Here is a 21,393-nt window from a genome sequence, read left to right as displayed (position 1 = left end):
AAGTGCCTTGGGGACTATCAAATGGAAGCTAGGAAGGATAGGCCTCAGCCGCCTGCCCGAGCGGAATTCAAAGGGGGCCAACCTAGCAATGGTGGCCCTAGCAGAAGTGGGGGAAATCGGAGATCAATCAAATCTAAGGCTCCCTCCTCAGGTAGCAACAATGTTGCGTCAAACAATAATGATCGGGTGATAAAGTCTCCTTTAGGATGTCGTCAATACGGCGGACCACATTGGAACAATGAGTGCCCATATGCACAGATGAACGCCCATCAGGCTTTTGATGATGGGACTGATGACAACTCAAACGATGCGGTCCAGACTGAACCAGTAGGTGCCTTCAATGCAATTGTCGGCTCCATTTCTGAGGCATTAGTGGAGACCAGTGCTAGTATCCATAAGAAGAAGGACTCATGTCCAGTCACCAAGAAAGGGAAAAAGAAGGCGGATGAGGAGACTCCTCTTAAACAAGAGAGGACCTTAATGTTCGTTGAGATGAAGGTGAATGGCAAGCCCATTCGGGCTATGATAGACACGGGTGCTACCCACAACTACTTAGCCTCGACCCAGGTGGAGCACATTGGTCTAGTTGTAGGAAAAGGTAGAGGTCGTGTTAAGGCTATCAACTCACCTCCCAACCAGTGGGTGGAATAGCCAAAGAGGTATCAGTGAAGTTTGGCCCTTACGAAGGAAAATTCAACCTACGAGTGGTGATCATAGATGACTTCGAGTTGATAGTTGGATTGGAATTCCTAAGGCAAACTAACACCATGCCTGTACCATTTGCAGACATGCTACTGATGAAGAGAACCAATAGGGCCAAGCCCTGCATTATCCCATGCATGCCCATGAAGATGGCCGTTGAGAACATCTCGGCCTTGCAGTTGAAGAAGGGGGTCAAAAGGAATGAACCTACGTTCCTGGCAACCCTCTACATTGAAGATACAGAAAGCTCCTCGGGTCCCATTCATGCACCCGTGAAGGAGCTACTACTGGAGTTTGAAGATGTCATGCCACAAGACATGCCAAAGCGGCTCCCGCCTAGGCGCACTGTGGACCATGAAATTGAGTTGGTGTCGGGCGCGAAGCCACCTGCCCGGGCGCCTTACAGAATGTCACAACCCGAACTCACCGAGCTTCGGAGACAATTGACGAAAAATGCTAGATATAGGGATTATTGTACCCTCCAAGTCCCCATACGGGTCCTCTATTCTATTCCAAAAGAAACATGATGGCAGCATGCGACTCTGCGTGGATTATCGAGCTCTAAACAAAATCACCGTGAAGAACAAGTACCCTATTCCTCTACTGGTAGACTTGTTCGACAGATTGGGTGGTGCGACAGTGTTCACCAAGATAGACCTCAAGACAGGTTACTGGCAAGTTCGGATCGCAGAGGGTGATGAACACAAGACGACCTGTGTGACAAGATATGGGTCGTACGACTTCCTGGTTATGCCGTTCGGCTTGACTAACGCCCCAGCTACATTTTGCACTCTGATGAACCAAGTCTTCCGAGAGTACATTGACGAATTCGTGGTGGTCTACTTGGATGACATTGTGGTATATAGCCAAACATTGGAAGAACACCTAGTGCACTTGCGGAAGGTCCTAGCTCGATTGCGGGAGCATGAACTATATGTGAAGCTATCCAAGTGCTTCTTTGCTCAGAAGCAAATTGACTTCCTCGGACATGTCATCGAGGAAGGATGGATCAAAATGGACCAACAGAAGATTCAAGCAATCACAGATTGGCCACCGCCTAAGGATGTCCACGCCTTGAGGGCGTTCCTTGGCCTATGCAACTTCTACCGGCGATTTGTGAAAAACTACTCCCTCATTACGGTTCCCTTGACAGAACTCCTCAAGAAAGTCACACCCTGGGATTGGGGACCGAGGTGAGCGGAGGCCTTCAACGCATTAAAAGCGGCTATGTCTGGTAGCCCTATCTTGGCCCTCCCTGATTTGGCCAAGCCATTTGAGATACAAACGGATGCATCCGACTATGCCCTCGGCGGTGTCTTACTACAGAAGGGCATCCTGTAGCGTACAAGAGCCGGAAGCTGAAGGATGCAGAGCGACGCTATGTCGCCCATGAGAAAAAATTATTGGCTGTCGTCGACTGCTTGCGCCTTTGGAGGCACTATCTACTGGGGACCCCGTTCGTGGTCAAGACAGACAACACAGCTGTTAGCCATTTCATGACTCATCCGAAGCTGAATGGTCGACAAGCCAAGTGGCAGGAACTTCTAGCTGAATTCCACTTCAACCTGGAGTACCGAAGTGGGAAGACCAATCATGTTGCTGATACGCTCAGTCGGAGAGCTGACCTAGCATCGGTGTGCTTACTCGCCACCCTAAGGGGGATCGAAGTAGCCACATCCATCAAGGACCAGATACAGGATCTACTCATCAAAGATCCTGCTACACAATATTTGGTTGATTTGGTAGGATAGGGCAAGACTCGCCAGTTCTACATGGAAGATGGTTTCCTGAAAGTGAAAGGGAACCGACTTTATGTTCCTAAAGGGGGGATCTGCGAAGGACTCTTTTGGCGGAATGTCATGATACTTTGTGGGCCGACCATCTCGGTGAAGAACGCACCATGGCGTTACTTTGCCGTGCATATTATTGGCCTCAAATAGCCGATGATGTCGCTCACTTGTCTAGTATGCCAGAAGGACAAGTCGGACCGCTTGACACAAGCGGGACTCTTAGAACCGCTAGCTGTCCCAAAAAGACCTTGGGAAAGCGTTTTCCTGAATTTCATCACCGGATTGCCCAAGGTCGGAGATCTCACAACTATCTTGGTTGTGGTGGATCGGTTTTCCAAGTATACTACCTTTATTGCAGCCCCACAATATATATCAGCAGAAGATACAGCTCGACTCTTCTTCTCTCATGTCGTCAAATAGTGGGGCCTGCCCAACGATATTGTTAGTGATCGCGACTCAAGCTTCACTAGCAACTTTTGGACCCAGCTCTTTAAGTGCCTTGGGTCAATATTGAGTCACAACTCAAGTTTTCATCTGCAATCTGATAGCTAGACGGAGCGGTTCAATAGTATGTTGGAGGAATATCTCTGCCACTTTGTAACCTGATCGCAAAAGAATTGGGTGAAGCTTCTGGATGTTGCTCAATTGTGTTTCAATTCACAAAAGAGCTCCAGTACAAACAAAAGTGCTTTTGAAATTGTTACCGGACAGCAACCGCTACTCACACACACTGTGAATGCACCAAATATGTCTAAATCTCCTCGAGTTGCTAGCTTCTCAAAAGAGTGGAAGCAAAATTTGGAGATAGTGCGAGCTATCTTGTCAAAGCTCAAAAGCGGATGAAGAGGCATGCTAATCAGAATCGTCACTTTGTTGAATACCAAGTAAGAGACAAAGTGATGGTTAAAATTCCAAAGCGGTACTTATTTGTGGGGGGTCCATGACCCTAGCCTATTGCAAAAATACATTGGACCCTTGTCCATTGAAAGGTGCATTGGGAAAGTTGCATACCGGGTGGATACCCCATCTTGATGGAAAATTCATCATGTCTTCCATGTCAGTCTCCTAAAACCTTTTCGGGAAGACACGAAGGATCCTTCATGGAGCCAGCTCACAATACCCAGTATTCGAGGTACCAATTCAACCGGGAAAAGGCGTGTTGAAGCTACCCTTGATGATAGAGTGATTCATGCCTTAAGAAAAGATCACTAAGAATTTTTGGTGAAATGGCAGGGCTGTGATACAGAGGAGAATACTTGGGAGAGGGGAACAAACCTCAAAGCCTGCAAGAGCCTAATTGAAGATTATATTGCAAGTAAGGCGTCGAGGACGTCGCCAACTCAGGTGGGGGAGAATGTATGGGCGGCTTTCCAGTCATGCCCCATGACCCCTTGGGTGCGCCCCATGGCGTCCTAGTAAGCCTCCCAACGCCTAGCGCCACGGACGGTCCCGTGGTCTTGGCCGTGCCAAGTGACAAGCGCGCATGTGCCTCTGTCGCCCCACCGATATCCATCGCCAGCGCCCAGCTGCAGGCAGATGCCAACAGCGCCACGTGCGCCGACCGTGATGCCAAAGGCGCTGCTGCTGACAACGGACATGTTTCTGCCTTGTAGAAAACTAAGTCTTTTTCATTGTAAATATAGAGTAGTTTTATTCCATGTACTTCCATTATGTTTCTCTAGCTTAATCAAGTCTAGTCTTGTAGCTTTGGATTTTTTTTTAAGCATTATTAGGGGGGATCAAGCAATCAAACTTTCTAGCAAGCAAACAATTTTCTGTACTGGTGTCTCTCCCCCTCGACACCGCGTTGCTTTTTGTAATAGCTTTCATTAATGCAATCAAGTTTTCTTTTATTCTCAATTCTCATTTCTCTTCTCTCAATTGCTCTTGATATTGGTTTTCCCGTACGACACTGACAATCTAGTCTAGCGTACGGAGGGGACCTCAGTTGGCGGACAGTAACTGCACTGACATCAGTTGTTTAGCCTTACGTCGCCCTTCCAAGAAATCTCAGGAAGGCGCCGCGTAACAGTTGCTACGTGTGTGCCATACTTGAATATGCAATCCCTCTAGAGGCAGTATTAGAATTTGGTTTATGAATTTTGAATTTGTCAACAAATCTATAACTCTTTTTAGTTATTGATTTATAATTAAATATTTATATATTTTTTCTGAAAAATATACTAGAATCTAAACAAAAATTACTGAGTTGATCCGAGCTCAACGGTATTACTCTTACTCAGCCACTGAATCTCCTCTACTCCATCCCCTCCAGGGGCGGATGCACATTTTGCGCAAGCGGTGTCATCCGACACCGCTTCGCCAGAAAATCTAATTAAATATATATATTATTAAATTTATAATATTATAAATAGCCGTTATTAAAATAAAACAAACATTATTGCAAAGGAAATGCATCTTGGTCTAGTGGCTAAGAAGCCAAGTATGAACGGGGTAGGTAAGGGGTTCGAAGCTCAGGAGCTCCTATATGTATTTTGCTACATCTTTTTCTTTCCTTTTCTTTTTCTTGAAGATAAAATCTTTTAACTTTCAAAATTAAGCAAGTTTATCATCTGAAATTTATTTAACTTGGAAGAAAAAATCAATTAGGCGAATCATATCTACGCAATGAAAGAAATTTTAAGTTCTTTGAAATTTATTTAAATATGAGAGATTGTGTGATGCCTTATATATATATAGTACTATGACGCTTTATGAATAATTTTCAAAAAAGTAAAAACTCGTCGAGAAAAGTTATAATATTATAATATATTGTGTTTTATTGATATAAATTGAATCTTTTTTTAAAATATAGCATCTATGTTATATTTGTTTATTTATTCACTTTTTAAAATTATCGACACCGCTTACGAAAAATTTTGCGAACGCCCCTAATCCCCTCCCTTACCCCCACTCCCTTCTTTCTCTCTTTTCCTATTCCACTAAGAAAATAAAGGTGCTTAATATTAATATCCTATTATCACACGCTTATTGCTCAATTTTTTCCATCTTTACCCTAGAGGTAACTTCCTCATGCACATAAACTTGATTCTTTACATTTACAAGACAACTCAGTAATAACGACATGGAGATATCAAGAAGCTAACAACAAAAAGAATAAATGAAAAGAAAAAAAAATCCTACTCATCTAAGTACGTAGCTCTCAGAAATACAATTTGATCATCATCAAGAGTAATCTGATCAGAAATTTGAGAAGTAGTTCTGAGAGGAATGTACCATTTGTAACTCCGTTGTTGTTTGACAAGAAGTATCATCTGCGATCAGTGTCCTAAATCATATATAATTAAAAAAAGATTACAATACTAATTTGGAAGACCAACTTCATTCAGATATTGATTCTTTTTCCTAATTGTCCAATTTCTGTAATGACAAAAAATTTCATTACAAAGATTATAGAATCTTACTCTCGTGGACGAGATAACCATAGAGAACTTAGGGCTCGTAAACGACCATAATACTCCCCAATCACCAAGAAACATCGCGCTGCTTGCCTAACTGTCAATATTCTATGTAACTGATGCAATGTTTGTTGCCTCAAATTATCGGCCTGAAATTAAGATTAGTCGAACAAAAAAGAAGTCAAGCTACCATATATTCTAAATCGAATGATAAAGACAATGGAGACAAAAATTTGATAATTGATCATCTATCAAAACAAAAACAATCAACTAGAAGTTTGAAGTGGACCCGTAAGTCAGGCAATTTGGTCATAATCTTTAAAATAATGCTTAAAATGGTGGAAATTAGTTTAAAAGTCTTCAAGTTGTCTTGTATAGTTGTATGAGATACATTGGAATATTCCAATCATCAAATAATTTCTAGTATTTTGTCCATTATTTTGAACTATAGTAATATGTTGACATGATATTTACACAGGCATCACTTTCAGATAATTAGATAATGAAATTAAGGGTTACATAAAATATGATAATAATTTAAGACTGATCAAATCAAGCATGCGTGTTTTCTTTATCTGCAAACCAGAGTTTTATTATCCTTCTGGTGCTTGAAATGGAATCAAATGAGAAAGAAAAGGATAAGTCATGCCAAGAATTAATTAGATATCTTTAATGTAATATATAACAAAGTCACAATCCCAGGTCTAAAGGGGCATCTATCAAGGCCAAAGGGCAGAGGCAGAGTCAGGATTTCAACTTTATGGGTTCTGAATTTTAAAAAAATGATTTCAAGTGCTAATAATTGGGTTCTAGATCAAATATTTGGATATATTTAAAATTTCTTGCCACAAATACACTATTTAAGCAAAAGCTAATGAATTCGGCCTTCTAGCTCCGCCCCTATGGCTTGCCAATTATTTCAATTGTGGGGACCAATGTAGTAGGAATTTCATTAAGATCTTCAATGGAACCAAATGAGAGTGCTGTGACAAAACATGCCAACAAGTTCAATATAATACTAGTTACAAGTCACTTTCGAAAATCTATTGCATTGAGTCGTTACATCCTCTTCCTATTAGGTATCTTAACAAAGAAAAATGTCCCTACCAATGGAATATCTTTTTTCCCCACTCTTATCTCCTTCTAGAGTGAGTTCATTATTTCATACTATTAAAAAGGGCTTTTGATGCTGCTACATTTTTCGAATAAAATCCTAACTCTTTAAGGGATGGTAATGATCTGTCATGTTATCACTTATGAGGAGTAAAAAACAGTAATACTGTACTATGACTCGTTTGTGACGATAGGTGCAAATATAACTATGTACTAAACCTTTTAGATTTGATATAGTTCGAACCAAAAGCAATAGGTGAATCGGTCTATGACATAAATGCACTTAAAATCCGCACAGACAAAAATGAATATGCTAGATAAATTCAGGACTGACTGATGATTTACACTAATGTTACCTGACGAACAAATCCTTCAAGATTGGAAAGCTTGCCTAATGCAAGAGCCATATGATGCATCCCATCATTGATAGAACCACTTGCAACAGTATCAACTAAAGATTGTTGCAATTGTTCCAATCCCTGGGAAAGGGCATCCTCTGCTTGTTGGGAAGATTGCTGGAGGCTGTAAATTCCCATAAGTTGCTGCTCTGTTAAAGGGTCCAATTGTCCAATCAACATCTGTGGTCATTTACACAAAAATCATATGATTAGAAACAACAAAAGTATAGCCTTTCAGGTGCTAATTGATTTTCTATTCAGTTGGAAAATCCTGCCACGACCGTCGTATAAAAATGGGACTATTGTTGTAAGGCATATAAAGATCACCTAAAAGATAACTATATATGTTACGTAACTTTTTACGGTAAGTGAAACTATTTACCTAGAAAATAAGACAGACAAGTAAAATTATACTGATACTATAAAAGTATTTATTGTTCAATGTATATAAACTAAATCAAGTTACATAATACAGAACATTGAATTAAAGGAACCTACTACAGGACTTGAAACAATACTGCTGAACCACCTAAATCAATTTTGTCCACTGAAGGGAGAATTTTTATTTGTCATTTTCTTTAAGAAAAGAATCTTTACTTTGTAACATTATACAAGCTCCTCTACTTTTGCAGCGTTAGAAGAGGTGTCAAGAAAATTATCCAACCACAGGTTAGGAGTAGGACAAATAATAAGGAACGCATTCTTACCAAATTGCATGCAACACTTACCTTGATAAGTTCAGATGGCCTAAAACCACCCATCCAAAGGAAGCAGCGTTCAGCTGGAGTTGTCCACATTCCAGTAATTAAGTGAAATACATCACATTTTGCTGCCACACCCTTGAGGCTGAAAATTTCATCGTAATGAGCTATATATCCATCAACTATTAACCTAAGATCACCATCTGATAAATGTGTTTGTAATGCAGTTCGGAGCTCGGACATGTGCCTGTGATCATCATCCAACCACCTTGAGTATTCCATGTCAAATAGTGCAGCACCTGCCAAAAAGATAATAGTATGCAACGCATCTCAATCTCTCTGTGCTTATACTGAGGAACTAATTTTTAGCAAAGGAAATTAGTTTATCAAGTCATAACTTATTTTTCAATTAATTAATCAATTTTTAAATATTGGTGGGATATTGTCTATCAGATTATCCTTTAGCTATTATTTCACTTTTCTTTAACTAATACGAGTAGAAAATATGTGAATAAAATTAAAATCTCAGGAGATGTATTCAGTCAAACAATTTCGACACATTTACACTGGACTACTCTGACTATCTACGCAATTCGTAATGTCCTTTGACAAAAGAAAGGGACAAACTTTCTGAAGTCAAACTCAAGTTGTTTTGTATGCTACTACTAGCAAGAATTACAAAAACCCAACATGCAAAATAAAGTAAAAAATAATGTTGCTGTAACGAGTTAAAATATATTGATAGGATATAAATTAATTACATTATTGATGTGTATAAGTCAAAATTACCATGTTTCCCGGTGGCTCTTAAACGATGGGTTGTTTGAGAAAATGAATAACAGTAGTTCAAAATTTACCAGAGCTGATGTTGGCACCAGCAGCAGTACCTCCTCCCAAGAAAATCCCCTGTTTGCCACAACAGTCAGCAGAAAATCTTTAAATACCCACTTGCATTTATTATTCTATATTAAAATAAAAAATAAAAAGATGAGTTATATTTTCAACCTGAGATCTAGCCCGTTGAAGTTCTTGCTCTAGCTGAGAAAGTCTTATCCTGCTTGTTTCTAACTGTTGTACATAAGCCTGCACAAATTATAATGTTAATACAAACTAAATTGGCTGTATTTTGACTCTACAATGGGAAGCAAGAAAATCGTCCTACCTTTTTCCTTAGCCTGCTTTTCTTTGCTGCTTCTCTATTTTGTGCTAAACGTCTCAATGTCTGCAGTAAAAAAAAAAAAAAGAAATAAAAAAAGACTTTAATAATTTTAAAAAGGTCTAATTTCAGAAAAACAAGTTTAATTAATTGGAAGTGCTAGACAGCCACCTTAGGATCAGCCATCCTCTCTGAGGTTGAACCAGCACCCTTTCTCTACAACATATATCAAAAGAAAAAAACTAATTTTATATTACTGTTGTTGATTATCTAGAAAAAATAGACATATTCAAAAAGCGAATACTTCAATAGCGTGAGTTGGTTCGTTTCCCCGTATTTATTTATTTTATGTCCTTTTGAATTTGTTAAGCAATTACTAAAAGGTATAACGTGTCAAAAAAGGCGGAAGACTATGATTTTTTGATAGACACTCTCCAGTTTATTTATTACTAAAAATAACATTTGATGTTTACATGAGCTAATCCATGGCTGAATTTGGTTTTTATGGTTCCAAGAAAGATTAAATACCTCAAGGACAAGGAGTTAACTACAGTTCTGGGGATGAGAGAAGAATAAGATGTTATTATCAGAAACTTAAACTACAGGTATGATAAGTCCATAAAGTTAAAAGGACAAACAGTATAAATACCGTAAAGATTCTCTCTTTTTTCTCATCTCATGTCAGAATGTAAAATCAGAGAATCATTCAGAAAAATAAAAACTGTCTTTGGTGTATTCTTTTGCAGTTGTTGGGATTTGGGATTGTATCTATACAAACAGTGAAAGGAATAGAGTTAATTATGAGCCAGACTAAAGAGGCCACCTTTTTCCTGAGATCTTGGGATATTGTGATAATAGCACAGGAGATTAGCAAATTGTGAAAAGAAAAGAAAAAGAACCTTTTCCATATTGTTGGGCTTGGAAGCTAATTCAGTTTGTAAATTTCCAGTTCTTGGATTATTATCACTTGACATCTCTTGATGAAGCTGCTGCTGCTGCTGTGTTATCTGAAGTTGATTTTGTTCTGAGGATGCTTTTCTACTGATAGGAGATTCTGGTTCCAAATGGGCTTGAGCTCTACTTGAAAATGAACCTGATTCACTACTCTCTTCTTCTCTTGATTTTGAGTTTTCCTGTATGTAAAGATAAAGCCAAGAAAAAATATTAACTGTTTTGCGAAATCATCTCCCCTTTATTAATATTAATATTAACCTTACAAAAGAGTTATACCTATTTTGAGTTAAAGTCCAAGCTTAATTATATTGCACAAAGGACAATTTAAAAACAATATGGTCAAAGAAGAAGGGATAAGCACAAAAAGGAAGTACTTTTAGGGTATCTTGGAATCTCATAGGCCAAGAAGGAAACATATCCAGAGTTGCAGCAGGCTTCCCTGTGGTTGCTGCATATAAAGCTGCACAGAATCACAAAAGCAAAATCTTTAAGGATCATCACAAAAAAGAAAAGAATTTCAAGATCAAACATCATTAAGTGGAGGAACCTAATCCCCCCTTTTTTTTTCCTTTTTAGCTGAAGTTATGGAGTCAGTAAATCATGCAAAGGAGTATATGTTTCCTTGTTTGAAACCCCACGCCATTCAAGTCCTTTGCCTTGAATGATTATTGTACTGAAAATGGTAAGCCCCTTAAATCAGACTTCCATTGACATATTCAAACTCCATAACCACTCTACATTGCAAACGTCAGAAAAGGAGAGAGATAAAAACCATACATGCTTTAGCTTCATCATTATTGATCTTAAATCCTTGTAGTGCAAAAGCTTCTTCTAGCTCTCCAAAATCAAAAGTTCCTTCTGGATTACTATAGCAAAAAAAAAACATGTTAAAACAAGCTGGAACAGACTTAAATGTTAAAATTTAAGAGGAAAAAAGAAACAAGAAACAGAATTTATCACAAGAATATACACTTACTTGGGAGTAGAATGATAGATGAAGCTAATTGTGCTAGCAGGATTTAGCCCCCTAAAAACGGCATAAGGCATATTATGGTGATTTGATGGTCCTGAGTTTGTTAAACCAGTCTCTCCAATTCCTTGACTTGCCATGCAAACACCTTTTCAGACCATTCTTGGGCTTCTGAGAGAATATATTAAAAGATGTTAGTTTTCATGAAGTACTATTAGAAAATCAAAGAAAGTTGCTATATAGCTTGTTGGATTATTCTACCTCTGTTTCTAATTCTTCTTCTGGACCAAAAACTAAATAAGAAACTAAAGCCTAAAGAGGAAGTGAGGAGCAATAAAGATCAAAGATTTCTTGTCAAAGCATAATATGTGTGTACACATAGACATATATATAACACTTGTCTATCTATCTAAACAGGAGCCGCCAACAAGAGGGTCCATTCTTTCTACTATATGTCGACAGCTTTTTTTTACTTCGTCCTTTTTATTGTATGTGGCAAAGTTTAAATAAGTATGGAGTTTTAAAAAAAAAAACTTATGGTCGTAAATATATCCGCATATTTATATGATTATAAGACTTTTTACATAACATTTCTATGACACAAAAACTATAATTGAGGAAGTATCTTTTATTGGTCTTTATTCTAGCTGTTGCTTTCTTTCTCTTCTTATTTAAGAAGAAAAATTAGTCTGATTATTCTTTTTTCTTTTTTTGGTGGCTTTTATCTCCCTCTTCCTGTGTAATCAATGGTATCAGATTTGAAACTCATCCATGGTCCAGAAAAGCTTGTCCTTGCAAACCTGTCTCTAAAGCCTGTTGTGGGGTTTGAAGACAAAAAAAAATATTTATGTTTAGTGAAAAAACACAAAACAAATCTTTATAATACAAGAAAGGAAAAAGACATTGGCGTGGGCTCTTTGGCTGCAGAAACCCACTGGACCTAACTGCCTATTGTTTCTCATTCGCCCTTTTCTACTGCGCTTCAGAGTTGCAAGTACTAACACAAAGACCACCAAACTTGTGATGACCCTTGTGATGGTTTTGGTTGAAGGTGTTTTCCTTTTTTCTTTTTTAATGTATCGTATAATTATGTTCATGAGTAATATTTAAGCACATTAAAAAGAGAATGTTGATTTTCTCACTGTATGGAGCTTCGTTTCTTAGCTCATCCATGGAGGTGCAGAGAGTGAGTTTGAGAGAGAAGTTATTGTTGTATTGATATTAACGAACTACTGTACAACTCTATTTATAATTAAATCTAATGAATAACTAATTGGATAGCTCATATCCAGCTGTCAACCAACCCCACTAACAACTTAACTAACTAACCACTCAACTGCCCAATTTAGCTACTAAGTTGTTTTAAGCTAACTACTAATCTTAATACTCCCCCTCAAGCTGGAGGGTGTAAAATGTTGAGCACTCCTAGCTTGCCTAACAAGTACAAATGTTAAATTCTCCCAAGCCATTCTATCAGCAAGTGTGCTTGTAGATCTCTAGTCCCCACATAATGTGTTTTCAACTTTTCTTCCTTGATTTTGTCTCTTATAAAGTGGCAATTGATCTCTATGTGCTTAGTTCGTTCATGAAAGATAGGATTTACTGCAATTTGAAGTGATGCTTTGCTATCACAAAACATGTCTACAGGCTGCTTGATCTGCACTCCCAATTCTGCAAATACCCCTAAGAGCCAAACTACTTCTGAAGTTGCTGCAGCTAGACTTCTGTATTTTGCTTCAGCTGAGCTCCTTGATACAGTTTGTTGTTTCTTTGACTTTCAAGATATCAGAGAGTCCCCAAACTTAACCAGGAATCATGTGACTGACTAGTGTTGGGATATGCTGCCCAATCTGCATCACAGAAACAAGTAAGGTTGTCTGCTGCTCCACTATTCATCATTATTCCCATTGCTGGTTCCAGTTTTACATACTTCACAATCCTTAATGATGCATCCTAGTGTGATTTCTTTGGAGCTTGCATGAATTGACTCAGTGTTTGTATTGCAAAACTGATGTCTGGCCTTGTGATTGTTAAGTACAATAACCTCCTATTAATCTCTGGTAGGCTGTCACATCTTCTAATGGCTCATCCCCTGAAACACCCAAATGTTTGTCATGCTCTATTGAGGTGAACTTCTGATTTGTGTCCAAAGGTGTTGAGACTGGTTTGGCTCCTCCCAGTTCTAAGTCTAATATCAGTTGCAATGCATATTTCCTTTGGTTCAATAGGATTACCTTGTGTGATCTCAGCATTTCTATCCTCAGAAAAAACTCCAATTCTCCAAGATCTTTCACCTTAAACTTCTGATGCAATACTCTCTTGGTCTATTGAATTAGACTATCACAGCTACCTGTGGCCAAACTGGGCTTCAATGTTACAACCCATATCCACATGTGTTAGTTCATGCCATATATTAGTTAACATAAATCCAAAAAGGAATTATCTTTGAGATGATAAGAAGTCAATCCTATTGGTCTTAAGTGATACAAGAGTGTATAAGGGTGATTAACCAGTATTAGAAGTTAAACGAATCAAGGATGTTGTAACTCGTATTTTCAGGTAATCTAGCGGTGCTTAATTCACTCAAGAGGTCATTTATTAAGGTATTTTAATCATATAATATCCGTATCATAAGTTTTGAAGTCAAACGAGTTATGAAACAAAAGTCGACAAAAGTTGTCGCAACTTAGGTTCATAATTTTACTTAAACATTAGGTCAAATGTTTCTAATCTTTTCTCATAATTTACAAGGAATTACGGGGTGATCTACCAACCAAATTAAAGATCTATGAGTCTAGTTTCCAACGCATTAAACCGTTCATCGATACGATCTCGGAGTAGAGAGATATTCACGTTTTCGCGAGACTGCGCCAAGCACCTCTCTATGGGGCCCACTAAGGCGGTTTAAGATATTTGGACCTATATAGGATGACTCCAACCCGTTTTAAGTCATTTCTTTTCACTATTTTCAGACCTTAGAACCCTAGGAACATCCTCTCAAGGTTCTCTCAAGATTCAAGACCCAAAAAGGGCAAACAACACAAATCAAGTGTCGGGAATTCCGTGGCGCTAGTAAGTCTCTTGTTCTTCTTGTTGTTGCTCATTTTTGTGTCGTTCCAGCTCGTGTGGGAGGTGGTTTTAAAGGGTTTATGTTCTGTAAATACTCCCTCATGTTCTTAATATCAATCCTAGGTGATTTCAAGCCTTCTAAAGCGATTCTAGTGCCGAAAAACACTAATTGATCGCTAGTTTCGCTTTGTTGTTGTTGTGGCAGCATTTGAGGGATATTTCATGGAAATTTAAGGTAAAATTGGAGTTGTTCTTTCTGTATAAAGGTAAGGAACCTCTTACTCTATATGTATTTAAGATTATCCAAGTTGCGGCTAAGCCATTGAAGCTAGAACTTGTGAGATATATATCGAAAGGCTTGGTAGTAATGTTATTGTTTTGTGGACTGTTTTGCGTTGTTGTTGGGCTGCGTATTTTACTACTATCTTGTGGAGTTTTGGAGGAGGAAGGGTGTAGAAACACCATATATATGTAGGTTTATGGGCTGATAGTTATTCGTAATATTTCCAGGTTGTTTGACACGACTACGGTGGTCGTCGTATGTATGGAGTGATTAGGCTGTGTGTGGACTATTTTGGGAGGCTCAATATGTTTATTATTGATGTTGTTTGGGCTGTTTGGTGATTGTTTTGAATGGTGTGAGGTCATATATATAGGGGAGGTGTTGTCCGTTTCATCGTAAAATAGGTTGTGGTCGATACATAATAGTTATGACGCTTAAATGATAACGATAGTATCGTTTCTCTTATTGTAGACTAAGGAGTTTTGACAATTGCATAGCTTGAGATTGGGACAGTATATACAAGGTATGTGAGACTATCCCTTTCTTTCTTTTGCACGACTCCAATTGTACATAATGTAATGAACGAGCTTCCAAAGATACTCTACTCTTAGAAGCTAGCAGTACTTACATTGTTTTCCCTCTTATGGAACGATTGATGTTAATATTGCTTCTCTTATTCTTATGTTATAAATGTTATTGGTACTTCCTAATTCTTATAAGGTTCATAGTGAAGAGTTAGTCCTAATAACGCGTATAGAGGATACCGACCTTATGTCACTCCGAAAGGTTTAGAATGTGATTCCATGAGTCGAGCATGCATTATATATATGTATCTATTTTACTCTACCGAGCCACGCTATAGTTGGCCGGGTACGGCACCTATTGTGCAACCACTGATCAGTTGGGTTTTACCGAGCTCCACGTGGCCGAGTACGATTCTACCGAGCCTATTATGGCCGGGTACGATATGATGATGATGATGCCCACAGAGGCGAATGCTTTAAAGGTTTATGTATTTATAGATATGTATCATGCATTTCATGTAAGTAGCCCTCAGAGGTACTAAGATGTTACAGGTTGTATATTCTCTATCCTTGCTTACATTACTGATCGTATTTATGGTTCCTTGCCTTACATACTCAGTACTTTATTCGTACTGACGTCCTTTTATTTGTGGACGCTGCATGTCGTGCTGCAGGTCCTGATAGACAGGCAGGTGCAGCTCCCCCACCACAGTAGACTGTCCAGTTCAACGGTGATTGGCGAGATCCCTTCTCCGGACTTGCCTTGGTCTTGGTATGCAATTTTTGTTATAGACATTATGGGTATGTCGGGGCCCTGTTCTGGCTATGTTGCAACACTTATGTTCTTTTAGAGGCTCATAGACAGGTGTCGGCTCATGTATAGTTTGGTATGCCTTGTCGGCTAGTTTTTGTTGTATAGTCTTTCATAGTAGCGTGGTAGCTCATACCTTATATGTAGTTTCTTGATTGTCTGGTCATCCCCTGCTATGTATGTTCATGCCGTCATATTTTATTGCTGGTTGTCCATGATCTAGGTCTACCATTTATATTGATCTCGTCAGCCCTAAAAGATAATAATGAAGGTTAGATGAAATGTACGTTGGTGCTCGGCAAGTGTGGTTGGGTGCTAGTCATGGCCCTTCAGTTTGGGTCGTGACATCTTCATATACTAACACCACCACCATGTCACCCTTTTCTTTCTTAGTAAACATAGAATAGTCATATAAGCTTTGACAATAGCCTGCATCAACTAAAGCCCTTGACAGTTTTATGTTCCACTGTCTTGAAGCTTGCTTCAGACCATACAAATATTTCACTAGTTTTCACACCTTTGTCTCCCCATGTCTCCTGAATCCTTGAGGAAGCTCCATATAAACCTCCTCAAACAAGTTTCCCTGTAGAAATGCATTATACACACCCATTTGAAAAATGTTCCAATTCCTTGAGGCTGCCAATGCAATAACAGACCTGACTATCACAATTTTAGTGACTAGTGAGGATGTTTCATGATAGTCCAATCCCTCATTTTGGTTGTGGCCTTTTGCAACTAGTCTTGCTTTGAACCTCTCAATTTCACCATCAGCTTTGTATTTTACCTTGTATACCCATTTCGATCCAATTGCATTCTTGCCTTTGGGAAGATCAACTATCTCCCATGTGTTATTGTCTTCTAGAGCATTGATCTCCCGGTTCTATCCGCCTCTCATCCTTTGAAGCTTCCTGAAATGTTTGTGGTTCTATGATTGCTGAGATGTTTGCTACTAACTTCCTGCCTTATGCAGACAACTTGTGATAAGAATTGTAGTTTGATAATGGATATGCAATGTCCTTCTATTTTTCTGTTGTAACATAGTCTTCAAGCCAAAGTGGTGCTTTAGTAGTTCTACCAGACCTCCTTAGGTTAGTGTCTATTGAGCTGACATCAGGAACTTCATCTCTAGAATTATCAGTTGATGGTACACTATCAAGTATTTCAGCCAGTTCTTCAGACTCAACATTGTCAAGATGTTCATGTTCAACAGAATCAATATCAGCTTGATTAGGAACTGTATCAGCATGTGCAGGTGAATTTGCATATACTACATCTATTGTTGCATCTGCATCTATACTGTGCACATCATCTACTGCATATGTTGCTGCATCTGCATCTATATTGTGCACATCTTGATGCCCATGAGCTTGTTGATTGTTCTATTGATGAGCTACCTGAGTGTCAAGAGATCCCCCCCCCCCCCTCTCAGGGGCTACATCAAAGACAGGACAAAAATCAGAAACAAACAAGTGAGCTTCAGTTGGCTTAGCAAAGGGAAATATGTGTTCTTTGAAAACAACATCACGGCTCATAAAAAACTTGTTGTTGCTGAGATCTAAGAGTTTGTAACCCTTTTGAGTAGTGGAATATCCTAAGAAAACTGTTGCTCTTGCCCTTGCATCAAACTTGTCATTTCTGACACTAGTGGTGGCATAGCAAAGGCATCCAAACACTCGCAAATGATCAAGAGATGGTGGCCTTCCATGCAATAATTCATAAGGTGATTTACCTTGTAGAACATCAGTAGGCAGCCTATTAATCAAGTAGATAACCCCCTCGACATATTCTCTCCAGTTTCTAGTTTGGAACTTGAGCTTGAAACATTAATGCTCGAGCAATGTCTAAAATGTGCTTGTGTTTTCCCTCAGCTATCCCATTTTACTGAGGGGTATACACACAACTGCTTTGGTAAATTATACCATATGAATTTAACAAATCAGTACACACTTTGTTAAAAAAAATTGTTCTATTGTCAGTTCTAACCACTTTAATAACAGTAGAAAACTGAGTCTTTAGTAATGGGAGAAACAACCTTAGTAGAGTAGCAACATCACTCTTCATTTGCAACAAGTAGACCCATGTAAATTTGGTATGATCATCTACTATAGTAAGGAAAAGATGCTTTCTATCATGAGTAGGTATCCATAAGGACCCCATACATCGATGTAAATCAGTTCTAAAGGCTTTTCACTAACAGTATGACTAGTAGGAAACATTAACTTGCTTCGCTTAGCTAGTGGGCAAATAGAATAATCTTTATTAGTAGCTACATCTAAAACTTTATCCCATAGGAATGACATGTGCTTCATAGTCTTGATTGAAGCATGCCCCAGCCTTTGATGCCAAAGACTATTGTATATTGTTTTTCCTTGTACTATTGCACTCGTCATTAGATTTTTCACACTATTTTGATTATTCTTTTTCCTCACAATGTATAAACCTCCTTGCTCTTTATCAATACCCCTCACCTTGCCAGTGAGAGAGGTCTTGAAAAATACAAAAAACAGGAAAAAACAGGGCAACACAAGAGAGACTTTTGGTACAGTTTAGATACAGACAACAGATCGTATCAGAAATCTGGAACATATAACACATCTTTAGCCTTCATATTTTCAAGGAATTCAGCAATTCATATGTGTGTTATATTTGATTTAGCTCCATTATGTAAATGAACTTCTTCTTTAGAACTCAATTCACTAACATTTATTAAGGTGTTAAGTGAAGCAGTAATATGGTGAGAGGCACCAGAATCTACAATCCACTCAGTAGTGCCTAAGTCTGCCATAAAATATGGGGCAATTCCTGCCAAATTGACTTGAGGTGCAATAGCATTCTTGTTCCTATTCAGCATGCCAAGAATATGATTGTACTGCTCTTCTGTGAAGAAATATCCACCTTTTGAAGATTTACCAGCAACCTCACTTTTCACTACCTGAGACTTCTTATCTGCCACATTGTTCCCAACTGCATTATTGACAACAAACTTCTTCTTTGCCTTAAAGTCAGCCGGGTAGCCAATCAACTTGTAACAATTCTCCTTCAAATGCCCATTCATATTGCATTACTCACATTGCAAATAAGGTTTTTTTCCTTTATATGGTTGTCCACGACCTACATGCACAGCCATGGGATCAATCTTCCCTGTCAAAGGTGGAAAATGTTGTGACCTTTGACTCTCATCTTCTATAATCATAGCATATGCTTGATTGAAGATGGGTTCTATTGTCTTCATAAGTATTTGTATGTGAGCATGCTTATATGACTCATTTAAACTAATGAGAAATTGAAGCAATCTCTGTTGCTGCAAATGCTCAATGTAGTCCCTCGACTTAGGACAGTCACAGCCAGGAGAAGGAATAAGAGCATCATATTCTGCCCAAAGTTCCTTCAGTTTGGTGAAATAGGTTGATACTGAGTCAGTCCCCTACAAAATTATGGCAATCTCTCTATGTAATTGGAAGATGCGAACACGATTCACCTTATCAAAATACTCCATTAGATCCGTTCAAACCAAATGAGCGCTAGATGCGTACACAATTCCACTAAGCAGGTCCGGCAATACAGTGTTCATGATCCAAGACAGGACAATCGCGTTACAGGTTTCCCAATCCTCATGCAATTCAGTCCTAAATCGATCCTTTCTACATGTACCAATCACGAACTCTAGTTTTCGCTTAGCTTGTAGTGCAATGCACATTGACCTTTGCCAAAGTCCATAATTCTCATATCCAGTTAATTTCACCGAGATAAGATCGAACCAGGTGTATTAGAAGGATGAACATACAAAGGATGTGTATGATCAATTTTCTCTCCAACTTCATCATCATTCGCCACTGTCGTACAACAGAGAAATCTCGTAACGAAGAAGAAATTGAAGACGAGCTAACCACGAAATTGATTACTGAAAAAAAACTCACAACGAGCATGCAATCGAATCATCGCTCTGATACAATGTTGATTTTCTCACTGTATAGAGCATCGTTTCTTAGGTCATCTATGGAGGTGCAGAGAGTGAGTTTGAGAGAGAAGCTACTGTTGTATTGATATTAACGAACTACTGTACAACTCTATTTATAATTAAGTGTAATGACTAACTAATTGGACAGCTCATATCCAACTGTCAACCAACCCCACTAACAACTTAACTAACTAACCACCCAACTGCCCAATTTAGCTACTAAGCTGTTTTAAGCTAACTACTAATCTTAATAAAGAATATCATAGTATTTGTCCGTACCGAAATTTGAACTTTAATTTCCATGGTTTGGTTGTATATACTAATAAAAAGACCACCAAATAATTTTTTTTACCAATTATAAGAATGAAATGAATTTGAATAGAGCAAAATTTTGATAGAAGTATCATGTTAAAATGGATTATTCAATAAGCAATTAGTTTTATTTCACAAAAAAGACAATAAAAGCTAGAGAAATAAAAGATTTGAAGTTCTAACGAGATACTTTTTACAAGACATATGTACATGCATATGATGTTTGCAGCAAATAAAACAATTTAAAGTACTTACTAAAATGAATACTACATATCACTTATTCATGGTTAAGTATTAAAAAATTATTTTTGATAGACATATAGTGTATTAATTGATTTTGTACAGACGTCCTGTGCAAATAAATATTTTTTTCTTTTCTTCACTGCTAAAGAGGCAGAGCAAAGTGAGAAAAATCACCTTCAGCCCATCCCCTTCTTTGAATTCTGCAAATTTGATACCTCAGTTTGAAAACTGGAAAAGTACAATAATTTTTTATTAGGAAAAAAAACTTCTAAGTCGTGTGGGGAGGGGAGGGACTAGGGTAATTTGGAGTTTTTTACGTGCCGAAGAAAAATATAGAAATGTTATGAAATAAAAGCAATTTAGTAAAACATGAACAAGAAATAGAGATAGAGAGAAGGAAGAGATTTTCTTCTTCAATTGTGTATATTTTCCTATCTATTACAAGGCCTTTATATAGGCATAAAAAGTGAAGAAAATATGTCATGGAATATATCATTGAACATACAAAATATGTCATTGAATATGTCATTAAGCATTTGAGATGAAGATCATGGAAGAAGAGTAGACATCCACCATAATGTGATATTTATCATAACACTCCCCCTTGGATGTCCATAGATAATGTGCCTCGTTAAAATCTTACTAGAAAAAAATCTTATGGGAAAAAATCCTAGTGAAGGAAAAAGAGTACACATGTTTAGAAATACGCTTTTTGGTTGCCTCGTTAAAAACTTTGCAAGGAAAAACTCTGTGGGACAAAACCTAGTAAGGGAAAAAGAGTACAACGCGTATTAACTCCCCTTGATAAGAGCATCAATTCACATCCTTGATCATTCACATCCCAATCTTGTACACTAATTTCTTTAAGGTTGACGTCGGTAGAGATTTGGTGAACAAATCAGCCATATTATCACTTGAACGAATCCGTTGCACATTGATATCGCTATTCTTTTGAAGATCATGTATAAAAAATAATTTTGGTGAAATATA

At 38.1% G+C, this 21,393-nt stretch overlaps 2 protein-coding genes across 2 annotated transcripts; both read right to left on the bottom strand.

Moving 5' to 3' along the window:
- Positions 1-5,528: 5,528 nt before the first annotated feature.
- On the bottom strand, positions 5,529-11,617 carry LOC107792106 (transcription factor TGA9). Its single transcript, XM_016614297.2, has 13 exons — positions 11,465-11,617; positions 11,210-11,374; positions 11,011-11,099; positions 10,608-10,693; positions 10,179-10,412; positions 9,451-9,495; positions 9,286-9,345; positions 9,129-9,206; positions 8,981-9,029; positions 8,151-8,422; positions 7,381-7,602; positions 5,918-6,060; positions 5,529-5,781 (listed from the first exon to the last, which is right to left on the bottom strand). Exons 2-13 carry the CDS (start codon positions 11,341-11,343, stop codon positions 5,694-5,696), a joined length of 1,500 nt encoding a protein of 499 aa, XP_016469783.2. The 5' UTR covers positions 11,344-11,374; positions 11,465-11,617; the 3' UTR covers positions 5,529-5,693.
- Positions 11,618-13,233: 1,616 nt separating this feature from the next.
- On the bottom strand, positions 13,234-19,587 carry LOC142163195 (uncharacterized). Its single transcript, XM_075220454.1, has 8 exons — positions 19,402-19,587; positions 19,006-19,314; positions 18,592-18,927; positions 18,050-18,376; positions 17,341-17,704; positions 17,000-17,226; positions 16,408-16,473; positions 13,234-13,506 (listed from the first exon to the last, which is right to left on the bottom strand). Exons 1-8 carry the CDS (start codon positions 19,585-19,587, stop codon positions 13,234-13,236), a joined length of 2,088 nt encoding a protein of 695 aa, XP_075076555.1.
- Between the last annotated feature and the right edge of the window lie 1,806 nt (positions 19,588-21,393).

This window comes from Nicotiana tabacum, chromosome 8, assembly GCF_000715075.1.
Source record: "Nicotiana tabacum cultivar K326 chromosome 8, ASM71507v2, whole genome shotgun sequence".
Lineage (NCBI taxonomy): Eukaryota > Viridiplantae > Streptophyta > Magnoliopsida > Solanales > Solanaceae > Nicotiana > Nicotiana tabacum.
This window is presented reverse-complemented; position numbering and strand designations above follow the sequence as displayed.